At 45.3% G+C, this 20638-nt stretch overlaps 1 protein-coding gene across 1 annotated transcript; it reads left to right on the top strand.

Moving 5' to 3' along the window:
* Nucleotides 1-16744: 16744 nt before the first annotated feature.
* Nucleotides 16745-19905, top strand: LOC119649009 (ATP-binding cassette sub-family F member 3). The gene is made up of 10 exons (XM_038050959.1): nucleotides 16745-16908; nucleotides 17327-17435; nucleotides 17495-17654; nucleotides 17714-17934; nucleotides 17992-18639; nucleotides 18700-18873; nucleotides 18937-19114; nucleotides 19176-19485; nucleotides 19546-19637; nucleotides 19694-19905. Exons 1-10 carry the CDS (start codon nucleotides 16836-16838, stop codon nucleotides 19841-19843), a joined length of 2115 nt encoding a protein of 704 aa, XP_037906887.1. The 5' UTR covers nucleotides 16745-16835; the 3' UTR covers nucleotides 19844-19905.
* Nucleotides 19906-20638: the final 733 nt, after the last annotated feature.

Here is a 20638-nt window from a genome sequence, read left to right as displayed (position 1 = left end):
AAGGGATAGCTTTGTGTGAAATAGCTTGTGTGAAATGTACCTGTTAGGCTCTTCTAAGTCTCATTTTATTCCCAGCAACCACTATGCAACTTTATTCCAGTGAGGGGGGGATTCTGAAGGAAACCTGCAATGTCATAAATGTGGAAGTCATCAAGCTGGTCCGCCAAATCGATAGTTAGGCATACTTTTATAGTAGTCTGGTTAATTAGTTATCTGCAGTGGCTACTTCGAGAAAAGGGATCGAACCTTCAAAGACGGATGCGGAAGCTTGGAGGAAGGTAGAACCGCGGAAAAAAAGTTATCGGGGGAAGATTAGACCGGAGGTGATTTTCATTTCCGGCGAAGGGTCATACGCTGACATTCTCAGGAAAGTGAAGGCAGACCCCGAACTCACCGATTTGGGAGACAACTTCAGCTGCATTAGACGGTCCCAGAAGGGAGATCTTATGTTGGAACTTAAGAAATCCAAGGATGTAACCGCGGACAAATTCTTGAGCCAAATCGGGAAGACTTTAGGACAGGAAGCCGACATAAGAGCTAGCAGGCCGGAGATCACTATAATCTGCAAAGATATAGATGAAATCACGACGAAGGAGAAGGTTCGCGAAGCGCTGGAGAAACAGTTCGATCTTGCCGGACTACAAGAGTCAGTGGTGAAAACGCTAAAGAAAGCCTATGGGGGAACACAAACCGCCTACCAGTGGAGAACGCACTCAAACTGTTAGCAACAGGGAGAGTGAGAATAGGCTGGGTTATGTGTCGCCTTAGGGAACAGGTGGCGTTAAAACAGTGCTTTAGATGCCTTGGCTCTGGTCACATTGCGAAGGCATGCACTAACCCAAATGACAGGTCAAAGCAATGCAGGAGATGCGGAGTGGAAGGCCATATCAGCAAGGACTGCGGAGCTGACCCAAATTGTCTACTGTGCAAAGGAAAGGAGGGTGTGGACCATCGGCACATTGCGGGCAGCAGCAGGTGCCCGGAATACAGGAGAGATACAAATCAACCTCAACCACTGCGAGGCGGCGCAGGATCTACTCGCGCAAACCATCCGCGAGAAAAACATCGATGTGGCCATACTAAGTGAACCATACCGAAATCGCGGTGGTAGCGTTTGGGTCAAAGACCAAACGGGCCAAGCAGCGCTGTGGACTTGTGGAGAACAAGCCTTCCAGGAAATAATGGAGCACCCGGAGGAGGGCTTCATCAGAGCGAAGGTGAAGGGCATCCACATCTACAGCTGCTATACTCCACCCAGCGCTACACTCGTCGAGTATGAGCGGATGCTTGCTGCTCTTGTTTTGGATGCAAGAGGACGTTGGCCGATCATAATAGGAGGCGATTTCAATGCGTGGGCTCTTGAATGGGGCAGCCGAATAACTAATGTCAGGGGACGTGTTCTCCTCGAAGCATTCGCGGAGCTGGACGTGGTACTGGCGAATGTTGGGTCTTCGTACACTTTCCGAGGAAGGGGCCTGAGGTCTATAGTGGACCTGACATACGTGAGTGCCACTTTAGCTAGTAGAATCGCTTGGCATGTCAGTGAGGACTATACCACAAGGACGGATCGAGCTCGAAAAAGAGTTTTCGCAGAATGCCGGGTGGTATGCTTGGCTGGACAGTGAAAGCTTTCGAGGGGGACACGATTTCCGCGGTGCTCAAATCCGACATACCCCTGAATGGTACGGCTGGAGAGAAAGCCACGCAAACCACTCGATGTGTGACGAAAGCATGCGATGCTACTATGCCCAGAAGGCGATTGCTCCCCAGTAGGCAACCCAACTACTGGTGGAACAACGAAATCGCAAGTTTGCGGGCCGCATGTTTTCGGGCAAGGAGGCTTTGCCAGAGGCTCAGGGGAAAACCCGGTGGCGACGGTCGAGAGGAGGCACACAAGCAATTGCGTGGCCGCCTAAAAGAAGCCATTCGAAGGAGCAAAAGGAACTGCTTCAAACAGCTGTGCGACCATGCCGACATAAACCCTTGGGGCGAGGCTTACAGAGTGGTGATGAAAAGGCTGCGGAAATCACCCCAGGTGACCTGTCCGCGCCTCCTGAAACAGATTGTTACCACTCTGTTGCCTCACCACGAAAATAGGGGAAGGCAAATTTTTGTCCAGCTAAATGACGGCATAATACCGCCTGTAACTGTGGAGGAGCTGCGGGAAATATGTGGTAGGTTCGGTGACAACAAGGCCCCAGGTTTGGATGGCATCCCCAACCGAGCTTTGAAACTGGCAGTGAAGACTAGGCCCGAACTTTTCGCCAACACCTTCGAGACGTGCCTAAAAGAAGGAATATTCCCTGCCCAGTGGAAAAAGCAAAAGTTGGTGTTGCTTCCGAAGCCTGGCAAGCCACCTGGAAACCCAGCGTCGTATCGTCCTATCTGCCTGTTGGATACAATGGGGAAAATGATGGAGAGAGTCATCTACAACAGACTCCTGCCCATCGTCGAAGCCAACAATGGTTTGTCGGAACGCCAGTTTGGTTTCCGACGCGCCCACTCTACGGTAGACGCAATTGGCATGGTGGTAAACCTGGCAAAATGTGCACTGATTTTTGGCGGCTGCTGTGCCGTGGTGGCGTTGGATGTCAAAAACGCATTCAACTCCGCCAACTGGAATAGAATTAAAGGGGCGTTGGCTGACATAGGTGTCCCCGCATACTTACCGAATTTGGTGGAAAACTACCTCTCAGAGAGGACTCTCTGGTACGGGACGGATGAGGGCCCCAAAGAGTACATTGTGACAGCCGGGGTACCGCAGGGATCGGTACTTGGTCCCCTGTTGTGGAATATCTTGTATAATGGGGTGCTTGCTCTTCCCGTCCCAGAGGGGACTACGATTGTCGGCTTTGCTGATGACCTAGCTGTGGTTGTTGCAGCAAAACACCCAGAAGATGTGGAGGTTTACGCAACAGAAACAGTGAGAGCGGTAAAGTCCTGGCTTGAAAAGGCCGGGGTGACCTTTGAGTTTTAGGGAACACCTAGAGTATGCATGCCAAAAGGCAGCCGGTGCCACCACGGCACTTGCAAAAATGTTGCCAAATATTGGTGGGCCGAAACATTGCCGGAGGTTGGTGCTAGCTGGAGTGGTGCGCTCCATCCTGCTCTACTCGTCGCCTGTGTGGGCAGAGGCGCTTGCAAACTCTCAGAGACGGAAGCAGGTGAACTCGGTTTACCGACGGATGGCTTTGAGGGTTTGCAGTGCTTTTAGAACCACATCAGATGAGGCAGTATTGGTGGTGGCAGGCATGATCCCGGTTGACATTCTGGCCAAAGAAATGAGTGTCCTGTACAATGAAAGACATATGGAGGGGCATGCACAGCGTAGAAATGCGCCAAGGTCAGAATCGCTTGATCTCTGGTAACGCAGATGGGACGAGTCTTCGAAAGGTCGGTGAACGCACAGGCTCATTCCCAACATTAGGGTGTGGCTTGATCGAAAACATGGGGAGACCAAATACCACAGTACCCAGTTCCTCACGGGGCACGGTGGTTGCTACAGGCAGTATCTGCACCGCTTTGGGTTGGAATATTCTCCGAACTGTCCCAGATGCGATGGCATACCGGAGGATCCAGAGCATGTGATGTTTCACTGCCCACGATTTGCGATGGAGAGAAGGAGCTTAAACCAGGTGCTGGGCAGGAGCGGGACCCCGGAGAGCTTGGTTACTGAGATGCTGGAGTCCGACGAGAAGTGACTTGCGGTTGGCTCTGCAATCATCCAAATGCAGGAGGAGTTGCTGAAGGAACAAAGAAGGAAGAAAGCCGGAAATAGGAGAAGAATGAGTGCCTAAGAGCAAACCTACCCCGCGAAGTAATACCTCAATGGTGGTCCCGCGGGGCTGGGGCTGGAGAGACCGGGGGTGGTTTTTAGTGGGTGTGAATCCCACACGCGCCCGCTGTAGTTCCGCCGTTGGGGCGGCGGAACTGCGGCGGACGTGTCTTTCGAAGATTTTCCACCTCCGTGTACGCACAAAAAAAAAAAAAAAATTAGTTATCCGCACAGCGAGAATTTACTACGAGCTATGCTATGTATATAACAGGGGGGAGGGGGGTGGCCAAAGGGTAGTATAGGTCCCAGGGCAGTACACACGATTGGTACACACGATGGAGCATTAAACCTACGAAACGCCTGCTGAACCAACGGCAACAGCTCTACTATCAAACCCTATCTCCACCTCCACATGGTGATCGCTGGGAGTTCTTTCTTCATGAAAAGCTACAGACGGAGAAGGAAGGCCTAAAAACAGGAAAAAATAGTACCAACTGGTTCGGGGTTGGGTAAAGCTAACAACCCTACACGGAAAACCACAGTTACGAAGCCACGGAAGGAACCTCGGGCAGGATGGATTTCAAAACGACGAACAAATAACGATTTGCGCATTTTCTCATGAAACGTGCGCTCCAGGTACAGACCGAATGCTGATGCCTTGTCCCAATATAAGGCTGATGTAACAGCATTGCAAGAGATGCGCTGGACAGAGACCGGTTGCCTGGAAAAGAAACTCTACATCATATAGTATAGCGACTATCCAATAAACCATATGCTTGGAGTAGGTTTCTTTACACCTTCATACCTCGATGATTTCCGACAGAATGGGTATATTGGATCGATAGGTTCAGTATTTTGATGAACTGCTCAACAACCAAAATATCAGCGAGTTGGAGGTCCCGCCAACTGAACACGATGGGCAAATGCTGCCACCACCAAGCATAGAAGAAACAGTCCGTGCAATTCATCGGCTTGAAAATCATAAGTCGCCGGGAGCCGATGGTTAAATATGGAGGCGACCAATTACACCAAGTGGTTATCAACTGATGCTCAAAGTATGGGACAGCGAATCAATGCCTGACGGCTAGCAACGAGGCATTATCTGTCTCAAACAGAAAAAGGGAGATATCACGCAGTAAAGCAATTATAAAGGTATCACGTTGCTGAGTACCTTCTATAAGATATTCTCCTCTATCTTGCTAGGCCGGATAGCCCCATACGCCCAGCACATCATTCGTTCATACCAAAGAGGCTTCACTCCAGGCAAATCAGTAACAGATCAGATTTTCTCTGTGCGGCAAGCGATGAAAAAGCTGTTGGAATATGGACATCAGTTGCACCATTTTTTCATCGACTTTAAAGCCACCTATGATAGTATAGCCAGGATAAAACTGTACACGGACATGCGGGAATTCGGTATCCCGACGAAATTGATAAGACTGACTAGATAAAAGCAGCAGGATCACTGTCGAGACCATTCAATATCAACAACGGTCTAAGGCAAGGGGATGCCCTATCATGCGTCCTCTTTAACCTGGACCTGGAGAAAAGGACCCCTGATGCTGAGGTAAATGCAAGAGGTACGATCCTCTTTAAGTCCACCCAACTACTGGCCTATACTGAGGATATCGACATCATGAGACGAACGACCCGAGATGCACAAACTGCATGCACCCAGATGGAGTAGGCGGCGCGAGATCTTGGGTTGCAAATTAATGAAGGCAAGACAAAATATACGGTAGCAACGTCAGCACGAAAAACCAACCAACCAACAACATCAAACCACATTGGTCACACGGGAAGAATAAAAATAGGAGACTACAACTTTGAGATCGTTCAAAATTTCTCCTATCTAGGGTCGAAAATCATAACCGATAATAGCTACGATGATGAAATCCGCGCACGGTTGTTGGCAACCAACTTCAGCTTACAAAAATTGTTTCGCTCGAAACGTCTCACCATTGGGTTAAAGCTCTTATCATACAGGACTATGATCTTGCCAGTCCTCATGTATTCCTCGGAGACTTGGGTTCTTAGCAAGAAAAATTGCAAACTTTTGGCCGCGTTCGAGAGAAGAATCCTCCGAAGAATTTTTGGCTGCCTACATGAGGATGGACGATTCCGTAGCCTACACAATGCAAAATCTATGAGCGATACCATGACCGTCCGGTTGTGGATAAAATCCGGCTCAATAGGTTACGGTGGGCGGGTCATTTAATCCGTATGGATCACAATGATCCAGCCCGGAAAGTCTATAAGGGCAATATCTATGGTAGAAAAAGAAGACGAGGCAGATCCTGTCTGAGATGAAGCGATGGCGTAGGTTATGACGCCAGACCGCTTTTAGGGATATCGAATTGATGGACTTCGGCGCAAAACTAGGGTGTCTGGAGTTCCTTATTAAGGCAGGCCTAAAGCGGATACCGGTTGTTGCGCCGTTGATGATGATGATAATACAACGGGGGGTTGGCTCTATGGTTAGTTACACCTTTCTGCTAGCTCAGAGCCCTAATCTGGCCATAGTCGCTAGTTTCTCAAATCCCCACCCAGCGTATCAAGCTACCGTTGTTTCGATCCCCTATGTGGTGTCTCACATCGACTTTGATGTTCCGTACTATCGAAGACGCAATTTTTTTACGATCGGTGCAACGTCTCTATTACCCCGAGGCTCTATTACCGCCAACGACGCTGAGGTAAATTTTGAATTTGAGACATTTGTTGATACATTGATCCCAATGAACGACAGTTGCGTTGAAGCAATTTCGTAACTGAGTTCACCATTGGCTGATACAACTAATCCGGAATATTTGCACGTGATAGGGCCTGTTTCATTGGAGTTGGTAGACAAAAATTCTATTTATTCAGATTCAATGTCAGACCATGTTGCATGAGGCCATCATTCCATTTTTAAACAAGCTGTTCAAGATCAGTTTTGCTATGAGACGTTTGGAAGACATCAACTGCATAGAATAGTATATAGGGCGCTGGACGTTGGATGTCCCGTGTAACAGTGTTCATAACAAGAGCAAAGAAGAGTGGTGAGAAGGCGCTTGCTTGATGAATGCCAGCACAGACACGAAGCACTAGAGCATACCAGGTGAGTTTGTGTGGCACACGATCAAACGCCTACTCAATATTCAGAAATATAATGTAAAGAGGGCGATGCTTCTCACAGCGTTTCTCCATGAGTAACCGCGCAGCGTGGATTGCATCAGTAGTTCCGCAGTTTTTGACAAACCCGGCTTGACTCACGATTATTTGAACTATTTCGCGAATACGATTGTCAACAATGCTTTCAAAAATCTTCATTCTTTATAATTTGAACATTCTGCTGGACTGCCTTTCTTTTCCTATATTGAAATTGTATAATAGTACTTTTCCGCCAATCAGATGGTATTCTACCTCCCTCAATAATCCGATTGAAGAACTCACTAAGACACAGTGTCGGATCCCAGCTTTTCGTTTTCTAGAGTTCAGATGCGATGTTGTCAGGTCCTGTTTTTCCTTGATTTCATTCGTTCTATTGCATCCTCGATTTCACTCACACGGCCAGGTGGAATTGCTCCAAAAGTTTGGTAGTACTTGTATAACTGAAGTACTTGTGCAACTGAAGGATGACGTAAACTCAAAACATTCCCGTCATCTATCCGTTGCGGCGATATCCTTGTAATCTTTGTAGTAGACCGCTCGGATAATATCGACGGCTTTCTCTGCTTCCCGATTGGTATTCTTATAAATTTGCCAGCGTTTTACCGTCGAGACACTTATGGTAGAGGCGTTTCTTTTCCCACTTTTATTTGAACATTGTCATTCCAAGGCCAAGTATCTCAGTTGATTAACCAGTTTCCTGGTTTGGTAACCATGAGGATTTCTTCGACTTTCGTAATGGTTAGTAATCACATAAGTGAGATCATTTCTTCCTTTGTCTATGGAACTTGCGACCATTTAATTAACGGTGGATATAGTCAATTTGCGCATCACTATCCCCACTATAAAATATAGGAAGATGCGACAATGGTTTGATAAACCATGTATTGACAAGTACAAGGTCATGAGTGTCCGCAAAATCGCAGGCAGGTCTTTGTATCGAGAAATTACCAGAAGGCATCTTTCTCGGCATCAGGTCGACCTGTTTCTGATGCATGGTGATGGTGATATAATGTGAGCTTCATCAGCCGGTCATTAAATTGCTATACTTATTCAATGGCATCAGGGAAACCCCCAGAGATGATGATACCAACACCATAATGAGTATGTGGGCTACCAAAATAGAGAAAACACCATCCAGTTTCTTGTAGAGCGCAAATATCAATGCGGCTTTTTAGAAGGGCTTGGGAGCAGCATTGTATGTAAATAACATGTCGGTGTCCAACTGAATACAGCATTCTAGTCTCCAACCCAGGTTTGAGGTAAAGTACCTACAACTATCCTTAGTGAAATTTACAGAAATCAAGGAAAGTGATAAAGTAACGGCGGACGTGCAGCAGAACTGGGACAACTAATTTCATCTCTCTGTCAAGCATTTAAGAAAGCATTGGCTTGGTCCTCCCGGTTGGCATTGGCCGATGAGCTAAAAATGCATGGGCGATAAAAAAAACAGCTAGTTTAGAATCCTCATACAGTTGATCAGGCAATACCCTTATTACAATAGATAATAATAATAATAATCGTTGGAGTAACAATCCGATTGGATCTGGACCTTGAATTTTGTCAGAGCACTTCATTCAAGACCTTAACGGTACACTACATCACTATGTTGCACTGTATGAGGCAATGTGGGCAGCATTGCGCTCGTCTGAGACTATTACCCTAATTTAACTCAGGTACTCATTCACAGCTGAGTCGACTGGTATCCGACACCAAATCACGATAGAAATCCCACAGCCACCAGTGAGATTTGAACCGCTGCCTTCCATACGACAGCCTTGTGCTGTAACCACTGAGCTACCAGGACATTACAATAGATGGAAAAGTAAAAATTAAATTTCGTCACAGTTCAGGATACAAAGCTCCTTGTGGGACATGTATACACTGGAGGTCAAAGGGTAGTATAAGTCCCAAGGTGAAAACATAGATTGGTACTTACGATTAAGCATAGGGGTTGATCGCTGATCGCTGGGAGTTCTTTGTTAACGAAGAGCAGCAGACGGAGAAGGATGGGGGTGGGTCCCCTGCGTCTAAAACGAGACAAACTGTATCAATTGGACCTCTAGATTGGGGGTTGAGTAGGGCGGAAAACGGAAAACACTTGTTACGAAGCCACGAAGGAGCCTAACCACAAAAATAAACGAAAGATTTGCGCATTTTCTAATGGAACGTGTGCTCCTTGTACAGAAAAGGAGCTGCACAGCAAATAGCCAATACCCTGTCCCAGTATAAGACTGATGTAACAGCGTTGTAAGAGATGCACTGCGCGGGGAAATTGTGCTGATGTAAATAAGAGAGACACTCCTCCTTAAGGCCACCCAACTACTGGCATATAACAACGACGTTGACATTATGGAAAGAACAACTCGAAATGTACGATCTGCATTCATCCACATCAGCAAAGCGAAGCTAGCTCTTTGGCTGCACATTAATGAACACAAGACGAAGGAACAACTTCAGCACCAAAAACCAAAGAACCATCAAATAGCCCTGGTCAAATAAGAACAATAAGGACAGGAAACTACAACTTGAGTCCGTTGATAATTTCTATCCAGGGTCGAAAGTCACAATGATAACAGCTATGAAAACGAAATCCGTGCACGGTTTTTGGAAGCCAATAGAGCCTATTTTAGCTCACAAAAACTGCTCCGCTTCAAAGGTCACACCGTGGGATTAAAGCTCTTACTATACAAGCCCATGGTCTTCTTCTTAAGGAGAACCATTTCGAACTCTTAGCCATGTTCGTGAGAAGAATCCTTCGAAAAATCTTTAACCCCTAGATGAAGATGGACAATTCCGCAAACTATATAACGCCAGGTTGTGGAGAAAATCCGGTCCCTTACTCCATGTGGGTGAGGTTGATCCACCTCGAAAAGTCTAGTAGAAAAAGATGTGGCAGACCGTATTAATATAATGCTTATAATGCTTATTAATATTATCAATAAAATAAAATGAACAATTTAAAAACGAAAGAAAAACAAAAGGTCTTTGCTCTGGACGAAACCGCCAATCCCTTTTGTTTGCTAAACATGATTATTTCGTATTAGCTAAATTTAGCTTGTGGTAACTAGCCAGCTTAACTTTATTCCAATGGATGACTATATAACATTTACAATACCCGACTTTCTTTACAATTTGTTTAATTGTGTATACTTTGCGTTATGCAACGATTATAACAAGTTTTTATTGAAGACTATATTTTAGCAAACCACGCCCACACCTCAAACGCTAGAAATCTTTATTTACTTACTTAACCTAATTTTAATCTAATCCATGATACTCGAACTTGGCTAATTTTTAGTCTTAGGTAATATACTATTATATATATTTACAATAAGCGTTTATGGAAAATTGTGCTTAATCTATATGTACCCATATGAAGTAAAGAGTATCGAGAATGGAAGAGCAAAAGATTTTAGGTCGGTAGTCCTTATTTTGGAAAGCGTGAGGAGTGTGTGTGGTACGATTTTCACCAAACTTGGTAGGATCATGCCCTATTTTATAGCCTACATTGCAAAATTTCCTGGCGCTAGGATGAACTTAAGGGAAAAATGTGTGTGGCAGACAGACAGAAAATCCGAATTGTCTGTTCTGTAGCCAAATAAATTATATTAACAGCGCCCATATCACAGGCAGCAGGACATGTCCGGTGTTTAGGAAGGCGATCGACACTATGGGCAAGTGAGGTTCCTGCAGCTAAACCTAAACCATTGCCAAGCAGCTCAGAACCTGTTCTCCCAGACGGTATTGCGAAACAAAATCGACGTTGCTATTGTCTGCGAGCAGTACAGTGGAGTTTCGGTCGCGGATAAGAGCGGAAAAGCAGCACGGAAATCAAGCCATAGAAGGAACCACGAAGATTCTCGAGAGTGGCTTCACTAGAGCAAAAATAAGCGGAATGTCTGTTCACAGCTGCTATGCGATACCAAGCCTTACGAGGGAGAAGTTCCATTCTTTCGTGGAGAGGCTAGCAATAGATGCAAACGACCCTAGCCCAAAGATAGTGGCTAGCGATTTCAACGCATGGGTTCAAGAATGGGGCAGCCGAGAAACGGACGAAAGAGGACGTATATTACTCGAAGCTCTTTCTCGTCTGCATCTTGTAGTTGCTAACACTGGATGCGTGAACACTTGCCGAAAGGGAGAAATGGGGTCCGTGATAAATGTCACATTTGTTAGCGATGTTTTAGCTAAGGATCTCCAATGGTACGTCAATGAAGAATATACACATAGCGACCACCAGGCCATCATTTTCGAAATCATACATGGTACACGAAGGAAATGGTCCCGCGCGACAGCATGTGATGCCTCCATACCAAGGTGTGTTGTATTCTAGAAGCGAGCTCCGAACTTTTGGTGGAACTGTGAAATCCGAGAATGTGAATGTGAGTACTGCTAACCTTCCCACTGTCGAGATAGACATCGCTAAAGTTTCCATGGTAAGTGAAAAGGAGGTCTTCGAAGATGTGGAAAAAATGATCGGAAATAAAACACCTAGCTGGGGTAGCATCCCCAATCAAGCTCTCAAGACAACAGTGAAAATAACGGCAAATATGTTTGCCGAGGCATTCACCACATGCGTTAAAGATGGAGTATTTTCTACACAATGGAAGAAGAAGAAATTAATACTAGTCCCCAAGCCAAACAAACCTTTGGGTGAAGCTTCGTCCTACAGGCCGATATGCTTTCTAAATAATACTGGCAAACTATTCGAACGAATAACCTATAACAGATTACTTCCAATTGCCGATAAGGATGGCGGTCTCTCTGAGAATCAGTTCGGTTTTCGAAAGGCGAGGTCTACAACGGATGCAGTTGCCCTGGTGGCTAACACAGCTAAGACCGCACTTGACGAGGACAAATGTTGTGCAGTGATTACACTCAATATGAAGAACGCCTTCAATTCCGCTCGATGGAGCAAGATACTTGAGTCCCTAATCAACTTAGGCGTGCAGAAGTACCTGGTGCATAGCATTGCCGACTTCCAAAACGATAGGCCAATCAAATGAAGGAATTAAGTTCTAGCAAACGACATGCGGAGTTCCACAAAGGACCGTCCTAGGGCCACCCTTGTGGATTATTATGTATAACGGAGTACTGACGCTAAACTTTCCTACTGATGTGGCCTCCATTGGTTTCGCTGACGACATTGTCGTGACGGTTATTGCGATATAGACCGAAATCGAAAAGGTGAATGCAGCCATCGCTAAGACGCCTAGGCAGGAGCAAATCAGCCGGAAGAATGAACGCCAGAGAAACACGAATGTTAACACGACCGCAGAATAAATTCTGATCCAGCCCACGACCTAATACTAAATGGAAGTCCCGCGGAGAAGGAGAAAGAAGTGTTTTAGTGGATAAAAGTTGTGGAAGGAAAAGAAGGTGGTTTTAACGGATAAGAGTCTCACATAATCGTGTGGCAGGAGCCAGTGGTAGCTTTTGAAACTTTCCACCTTCTGATCGATAAATCGTAACGAGTCTTTTAACATTACAGACTTAATAACTTTTACCGATAGGTCCGTTGTAGAAAACGGATTCGGCTCAGGGGTGTTTTCGGAAAACCCGATTATAAAACTAGCCCAACGTCTCGGAACGACCAAATTCCAGATGAAGGTATATGCCATTCTATTGGCAGCAGAAGAATGTTTGCAATAAACATAGCGACGTAGCACCATTCGAATTTGCTTCGATACTCGGGCAGCATTATCAGCACTAAAAAGCAACAACATATCAAGGCAGTTGGTGTGGAGTTGCCGCCAGAGACTTTTGAAACTTGGCTCACTGAACGAAACATTCTGGATGTGAGTGCCAGAGGTAACAAGATTACATAGTGTTAGGGCACTCGAGCGCTGCTCATGAGGAGACTGGCAAACTGAGTCGCCAAGTATCTGGATTCGCGGTGGTGGAACCAGAGCCCTGGCGTCAGGCCGTCTTCGCTCAAGAGTGAAGAAGTGGGCCATGAAGTCCTGGCCCGGATTTTAACTGGACTCTGTTCCCTAAATTACCATATGGAAAAAATGGGGGTGGGTGGACACGACGTCGAATTTCATATGCAGCTGGCCGGTCTGGATGATATATCGATAAATTTTAAGTCATTATTTCCTATTTCTTAGCATAGATATGGGCATCATATTCCGGCCACATAAGAATTAACAATTCGTACTAGAGATGGGCAACTCATGAGTGAATCGACTCAATTGATCTACTCAGTCCATTGATGTGAGTCGACTCAGCACAAAAGATTTGAGTCGACTTAGAAGAGTTGAGGACATTAAACCGCCTCAATTAATGCGACAGCATATCAAATAAATGTTGCGTTTTAGATAAATTTAATGCCCTAGACCTCATTCGATCGCTGGAAAAGATCTCTAGGCAAATTCTCTGGAATTTTATAGTCTTTAGAGTATGGAATTGGATCGAGTGATTGTATGTTAGTAGAATTGGGAAGTATTACTCTGGGAATTGATGAATGCGCTTCTTGCATTTATAGTGTGAATTACAGGTAAGTGCCGACTTGAGGAGTGTGTTGATTGGGGTAGAGATAGGAATGTGTTAACATGAATATAACCCCAGCACACCTGGACTTTTGTATATTTATTCAAAGAATAAATCTATTGTTTTCCAAGATTTCTTTCTAATTTCTGAATGTCAAATACCAGCGAACAGAAATCACAATATTTTAAGCAAACGGTTTTCTGCAATTTAGTGTGAAATATGGTTGTATGGCATTTAATAAGTATATATGAAGCTGTCGCCACATTAGAGATAATTATCCAAGAGTAATCTGCATAGATAGTACATTCATATTTCGCCATCATCAACGGCGCGACAACCGGTATCCGGTCTAACCCTGCTCTGGTAAGAAACTCCAGACACCCCGGTTTTGTGTCGAGCTCTACCAATTCGATATCCCTCAAAAGCTGTCTGTCGCCCTGACCTACGACACCATTCCATTTCAGGCAGGATTTGCTCGTCTTTTTTTCTGCCATAGATATTGCCCTTATAGACTTCCCAGGCTGGATCATCCTCATTCTTACGGATTGAGTGACTCGCCCACCGCAATCTGTTGAGCCGGATTTTATTCACAACCTGACGGTCGTGGTATCGCTCATAGGTTTCGTTGTTATGTAGCCTATGGAGTCGTCCATCCACATGTTGGGGGCCAACAATTCTTCGGAGGATTCTTCTCTCGAACGCGGCCAAGAGTTTGCATTTTTTCTTAATAAGAATCCAAGTCTTGACGAATACATAAGGACTGGCAACTTGATAGTCTTGTACAGTAAGAGCATTCATCCAATGGTGGAACGTTTCGAGGGAAACAGTATTTGTAAGCTGAAATAGGCTCTGTTGGCTGCCAACAACCGTACGCGAATTTCATCGTCATGATTGTTTTCGGTTGTAATTTTCGACCCTAGATAGGAGAAATTTTCAACGGTCTCAAAGTGGTAGTCTTCTATTTTTATTGTTTTCGTTTGGCCAGTGCGGTTTGATGTTATTGGTGCCGACGTTGCCACCATGTGCTTCGTTTTGCCTTCAATAATGCGCACCCCAAGAGATCTCGCGCCGCCTGCCCGATCTGGATGAAGGTATTTCGGGTTGATCTTTCCATAATGTCAATATCATCAATGTAGGCCAGTAGTTGGGTGGACTTGAAGAGAATGGTTGCTTTCATATTGACATCTGCAACACAAATCACTTTCTCCAGGGCAAGATTAAAGAGGACGCATGATAGGGCATCCCCTTGTCTTAGACCGATGTTGACGTTGAATTGTCTTGAGAGCGATCCTGCTGCTTTTATCTGGCGCACGTTGGTCAGGGTCCGTCTAGTCAGTCTTATCAATTTCGTCAGGATACCGAATTCCCTTCTGTCCGTGTATAGTTTCACCCTGGCTTTGCTGTTATACGTGACTTTAAAGTCGATGAAAAGATGGTGCAACTGATGGTCATATTCCAACAGGTTTTTCATCGCATGCCACATAGAGAAAATTTGATCTGTTGCTGATTTGCCTGAAGTGAAGCTTCTTCGTTTTGGGCCACTGATGTTCTGGGCGTATGGGGTTATCCGACCTAGCAAGATAGTGGAGAATATCTTATAGATGGTACTCAGCAACGTGATAGCTCTATAGTTGCTGCACTGTGTGATATCTCCCTTTTTATGTATGAGACAGATAATGCCTCATTGTCACAAGCAAGCACAAGTTGATGAACCACTTGGTGTAACTGGTCGCCTCCATATTTAACCAATTCGGCTGTAATTCCATCGGCTCCTGGCGACTTATGGTTTTGAAGCCGGTGGATTGCACAAACTGTTTCTTCTATGCTTGGTGGTGACAGCATTTGTCCATCGTCTTCTGTTGGAGGCACCTCCAACTTGCCGATATTTTGGTTGTTGAGCAGTTCATCAAAATACTCAACCCATCACTCCAATATGCCCATTCTGTCGCAAATCAGATTTCCCTCTTTGTCTCGCAGGATGAAAATCGAGGTGTGTAAGGCTTCATCCTGCTGACTTCTTGGTAATATTTCCGCGCCTGGTGCGGTTGTCAGATGGTTATGAAGATCATTTGTTGATGCTTCATTTTCACGACATCTGTTCGCTGCTGATATTGTGGCATCCATTTTCCCCTTATAGGAGTTAATGAGGGCTGTGTTGTGAATGGCTTCAGTATTCACTCTCACCTGATTGTCAGAAGGGATTGTAAGTGGTGTTGTAATTCGAGCGCGGAGCACTATGCCAACGGAATAGTGGTCTGAGTCAATATTGGCCCCCATATATGTTCTGACATTGATCAATGTTAAGAGGTGGCGGCGTTCAATCAGCACGTAGTCAACTTGATTGAAAGTGGTCCCGTCTGGAGAGGCCCACGTATGTTTGTGGACCGCTTTCCGTGTAAACCAGGTAATTTTCCCACAACCATCATGTACCATACTAAATTAATTAACTGAATAATCTGCAGTCCATTATCATTGGTATCCCTATGTAAGCTATGGGAGCCGACGCAACGCCCGAATACTGGCTCCGTCCCTACTTGACTGTTGAAATCTCCAAGTAAAGTTTTGGCATCATACCCGGGACCGACTTCAAGGGTCCGCTCAACTGCCTCGTAGAAGGTATCCTCCTCCGACTCTGCAGTCTCCTCTGTAGGGCGTGGACGTTAATGAGCATAATGTTTCTAAATTTGCTTCGCCTACGCGGAGTGCATAGCCTTTCGCTTATATTTTCAAAACCGATAACAACAACAGGTTTCATTTTTTGGCTGACTAAGAAACCTACTCGGAACACATGGTTTACTGGGTGGCCACTATAATATATGGCGTAGTGGTTCTTCTCCAGGAAAACGGTCCCTGTCTAGCGCATCGCTTCGCTGCAAATAGTATAAAAGATCGATTGCAAATCTTGTTCAGCCAAATTACCCAAAACAAGCAGGAGAGATTACAAATTATGTTCTTAAAAAATATTCTTTTCTTTTGTATTAAATAATGAACAATAGAATTTTATCAAAAGAGCAATAAAACAACAACAAAACAACAAATTATAGTTGTTGATGTTGTTTGATGAATATTCAAATTTTCAAAAATGAAAATTCACCCTTCGATGTCTCCAGATCTGACCGATATATAGAAAATTTTGTAGTTATCATTTTCTAACTTTTCAATACGGAAACCAGATTCGTATCGAAGCCAAATAGGGATTAAAACTTCGTAACGATATTTCAAACTTCCTGAATCGGTCCAAACCGTTCATCCAACAACTTCCCAAGAAAACTAGCTCCAAGAAACTTCATAATCAACGAGTAAACGTCAACAAAATGTCACCACCGACTGTCCGTCACCTTTTTCATAGCTCCGAGTGGCACGGACGTCTTTTCCATTCACTCCGTGCGTGTACAATTTCCCGTTTTCCTGGAGAGAAATGACTGCCTATATTGAAATAATAAAAAAGGATTTTCCGGCAATCGATGAGAGCGTCAGCGAGTACATCAAAGGTGAGATAATGTCGCGAATTTTCCAAGTTTCCGTTGAGTTTGTGGAACTGAGGAAGCGTTTCGAGAGAAAACGTTGCCTTGTCTTGCCTCGCGTGTAATGCTTGCTACCTGATCGGCAGCTGTCTTTGGGGTTTTCCGCGATTTCACCACAGCGATATGTTCGTATTGGATTCGAATTTCATCCTTTGTTCGATTGAAAGTGACAGCGGAGTTTTTCTGGTATTAATTCGTGGGTGCAATCGACCTTCAAAAAGGAGCTTGGACGCTCCAAACACCCAATTTTCATGTGTTTATCAACTTTTGAATTGTCAACAAATTCTGCCCGAACGCCGTATGGCCGCTTTATAAATTTCCACTTCAATAAAATACCAAAAAGTTTGGAATTTGGCGTATTCATTGCATCCTTTATTCTGGTTAGGTGTCCTCTGCGGGGATGTGGACGACTTCCAGACTTGCGACGACATCTACGATGCCATCGGCGACATCCTGTTGGGCATCGGCTCGGATATGTCCGAGGAGGGAGTCAGGTAAGACCACGATTGCACAAAAGCTGTGAGTTCCATTGTAAACTAAATGCTTCCTTCAGGGACACCTGCGAGGAACTGTTCAAAGTCATGAAGCCGAAGGAGAAAACCCTGCAGAAGATGCTGCACGCCCCGGTCAACATCGCCGAGATGGCCGCTGACATGGAAAACAACATCAGCGACATGAAGAGCATTTGGGTAATCAACAGGGACCTTTCGAATGTGAGTACTGCGCATTTCGTTTAATTGAATGGTTTCTGATCGAATGAGGATACTTGCAGAAAGTCGACTCCAAAAAACTGGAAAAGGCCGAAGCGAAACTGCAGCAGAAACAAGAGAAACGCCAGGATGTCGTGAAAGGACCCGCGGCGGTGGCTGGCAAAGTGCAAACCGCCACTGCATCTCAGGTTTTCAATAAAAAGGACAGTAAAATGGAGTCGAAGGGCATAAACCGCAGCATGGACATCCGCATCGAGAACTTTGATCTGGCGTTCGGCGAGAAGTAAGTGAATAAATACCGCTGAAGACTACTAAACGCTTGAGTTGTGTCTGTTTACAGAGTTCTCCTGCAAAACGCCGAGCTCGTCTTAGCGAATGGGCGACGATACGGGCTGGTGGGCAGGAACGGTCTGGGAAAGAGTACTTTGCTACGGATGATATCGGAGAAACAATTGAAGATTCCGAGCCACATTTCAATTCTTCACGTGGAGCAGGAAGTCGTCGGTGATGATACTTCCGCCTTGGACAGCGTGTTAGAGTGCGACACGGCACGGACGCAACTTCTGCAAAAGGAGAAGGACTGTCTCAAGCAAATTGCGGATGGTGTATCGAATCTCGCGATAAATGACGAACTGGCCAAGATCTACGCCGAATTGCAGAACATTGAAGCAGACAAAGCTGTTGCCAAGGCGTCAATAATCTTGAGGGGGTTGGGCTTCACTGCGGAAATGCAAAAACGACCGACGAAATCATTCTCAGGTGGCTGGCGGATGCGCTTGGCACTCGCTCGTGCGTTGTTCTCCAAACCTGATCTGCTATTGTTGGACGAACCGACAAACATGTTGGACATAAAAGCCATCATTTGGCTGGAGAACTATCTACAAAACTGGCCGACCACTCTGCTGGTTGTCTCTCACGACCGGAACTTCTTGGACACAGTGCCTACCGATATTATCTACTTACATTCTCAGCGACTGGACACCTACAAGTGAGTTTCTCAGCAAATTTCCCGTATTTCGTTTGTGAAAAATGATTTGTTTCCAATCAGGGGCAACTATGAGCAGTTCTTCAAGACCAAAACGGAGAAACTCAAGGCACAACGGCGAGAGTACGAGGCACAAATGGCGCACAGAGCCCACGTGCAGGAGTTTATAGATCGCTTCCGGTATAACGCGAATCGTGCGTCCAGTGTCCAATCTAAAATCAAAATGTTAGAGAAATTGTGAGTATTCACCTCTTCCTAGCGCCTTGAGTTCCCTCTTAACTGTCACGTGCTCTTCCGCAGACCCGAATTGAAGCCAGTAGAAAAGGAAATCGAGGTTAAATTGAAATTCCCAGAAGTGGAGCCCCTGAATCCCCCCGTCATGGCGCTCAACGAGATCGCCTTCAGATATAGTGAAACCAGTCCGCGAATTTTCCACAACGTCTCATTATCCGCCAATTCCGATTCACGCATTTGTATTGTGAGTATAAATTCGTAATTTGACGCGCAGATGCAGGTTTTCATTGCCTTCCGACTTGCAGGTAGGTGAAAATGGTGCTGGTAAATCAACCCTGCTTAAGATCGTGATAGGACAATTGACACCGACTTCAGGTATTATCACAACACACCGAGCGCTTCGGATAGGCTACTTCGCACAACACCACGTCGACCACTTGGAGATGAACGTGACGTGCATTGGCTTATTAGAAAATGAGTTTCCAGGCAAACCGACAGAGGAGTACCGGCGACAACTCGGAAGCTTCGGAATCTCCGGGGATCTGGCCTTGCAGTTGGTGTCCAGTCTGTCAGGAGGACAGAAATCCAGATTGGCGTTCGCTAAAATGTGCATGGGTAAGAATCATCGCTTTGGTTGCACCCAAATGTTTATTGAACTTTCCCAATCTCCTCCAGCCCAACCCAACTTTATCATTCTCGATGAACCTACGAATCATTTGGACATAGAAACCATAGACGCGCTGGGCAATGCTGTCAAGAATTTCAAGGTAATTGTCTTACTCCACTAAAATAGACTGCAACTAACCATCTGTCTCCTACCCAGGGCGGTGTTATTGTAGTATCTCACGACGAACGTCTAATCCATATGATCTGCAAGGAATTGTGGGTTTGCGGCGACGGCACTGTGAAGTCTCTGGATGGCGGCATCGAGGAGTATAAGAAGCAAGTATTGAAGGAAATGGAGGACATGTAGTCAGCTTTAATATTGGAGACATGCAAAAACAAATGTTTTAAATAAATTATTTCCAAAATTGATTTATTGTTGTTATCAAATAATTTTTTAATGTGATAAAACAAATAATTAAAAAGTATATTATAAATAAACAATAATAACAATGAAAATATTAATATACAAAACGGAGCGAGGTTTCAATTGTTATAACAAAGGTAAGGGCGCGATTGGAGCCTTGGCGGGAGTTTTGTTTAGGAAAGAATTTAGGCCTGTCCACTACAACGCTACAATCTAATTTGGTTAAAGTCTCTCCTTTCTGCCCTACCTCTTCTCTTGACGGGCCTGTGTTGTAAATAATACGGATGGAAGTTCCTCAAGTCCGTATTTGTTTTTCCCAGTTGAAGGGTGGGATTCCGGGTGTCGACTCTTTAGTGAATTCCCATCAAAGCTCCTCTTGTCTCTCTGGTATTTGAACTATACGCTCTTTATGGCGACTATGCCCGATCAGCACACTCCAATAATCAAATGTCGGGTTTAATATATGTCTGATGAGTCATCAAGGATCTAGGACTGCCTTAGTAGAAACTCCAGACATCCCGGTTTTGCGCCGAAGTCCACCAATTCAATATCCCTAAAAACCGTCTGGCGGTGGCCTGACCTACGCCATCGCTCCACCTAAGGCAGGTTCTGCCACGTCTTCTTTGTCTACCATAGATATTGCCTGCTTTTCGGGCTGGATTATTTTCATCCATACAGATTAGGTGCCCCGCCACCGCAACCTATTGAGCCAGATTTTATCCACAACCAGACGGTCGT

Source organism: Hermetia illucens, chromosome 2, assembly GCF_905115235.1.
Source record: "Hermetia illucens chromosome 2, iHerIll2.2.curated.20191125, whole genome shotgun sequence".
Classification (NCBI taxonomy): Eukaryota; Metazoa; Arthropoda; class Insecta; order Diptera; family Stratiomyidae; genus Hermetia; species Hermetia illucens.
Note: the sequence above shows the minus strand (reverse complement) of the source record. Positions and strands in the feature narration are given on the sequence as shown.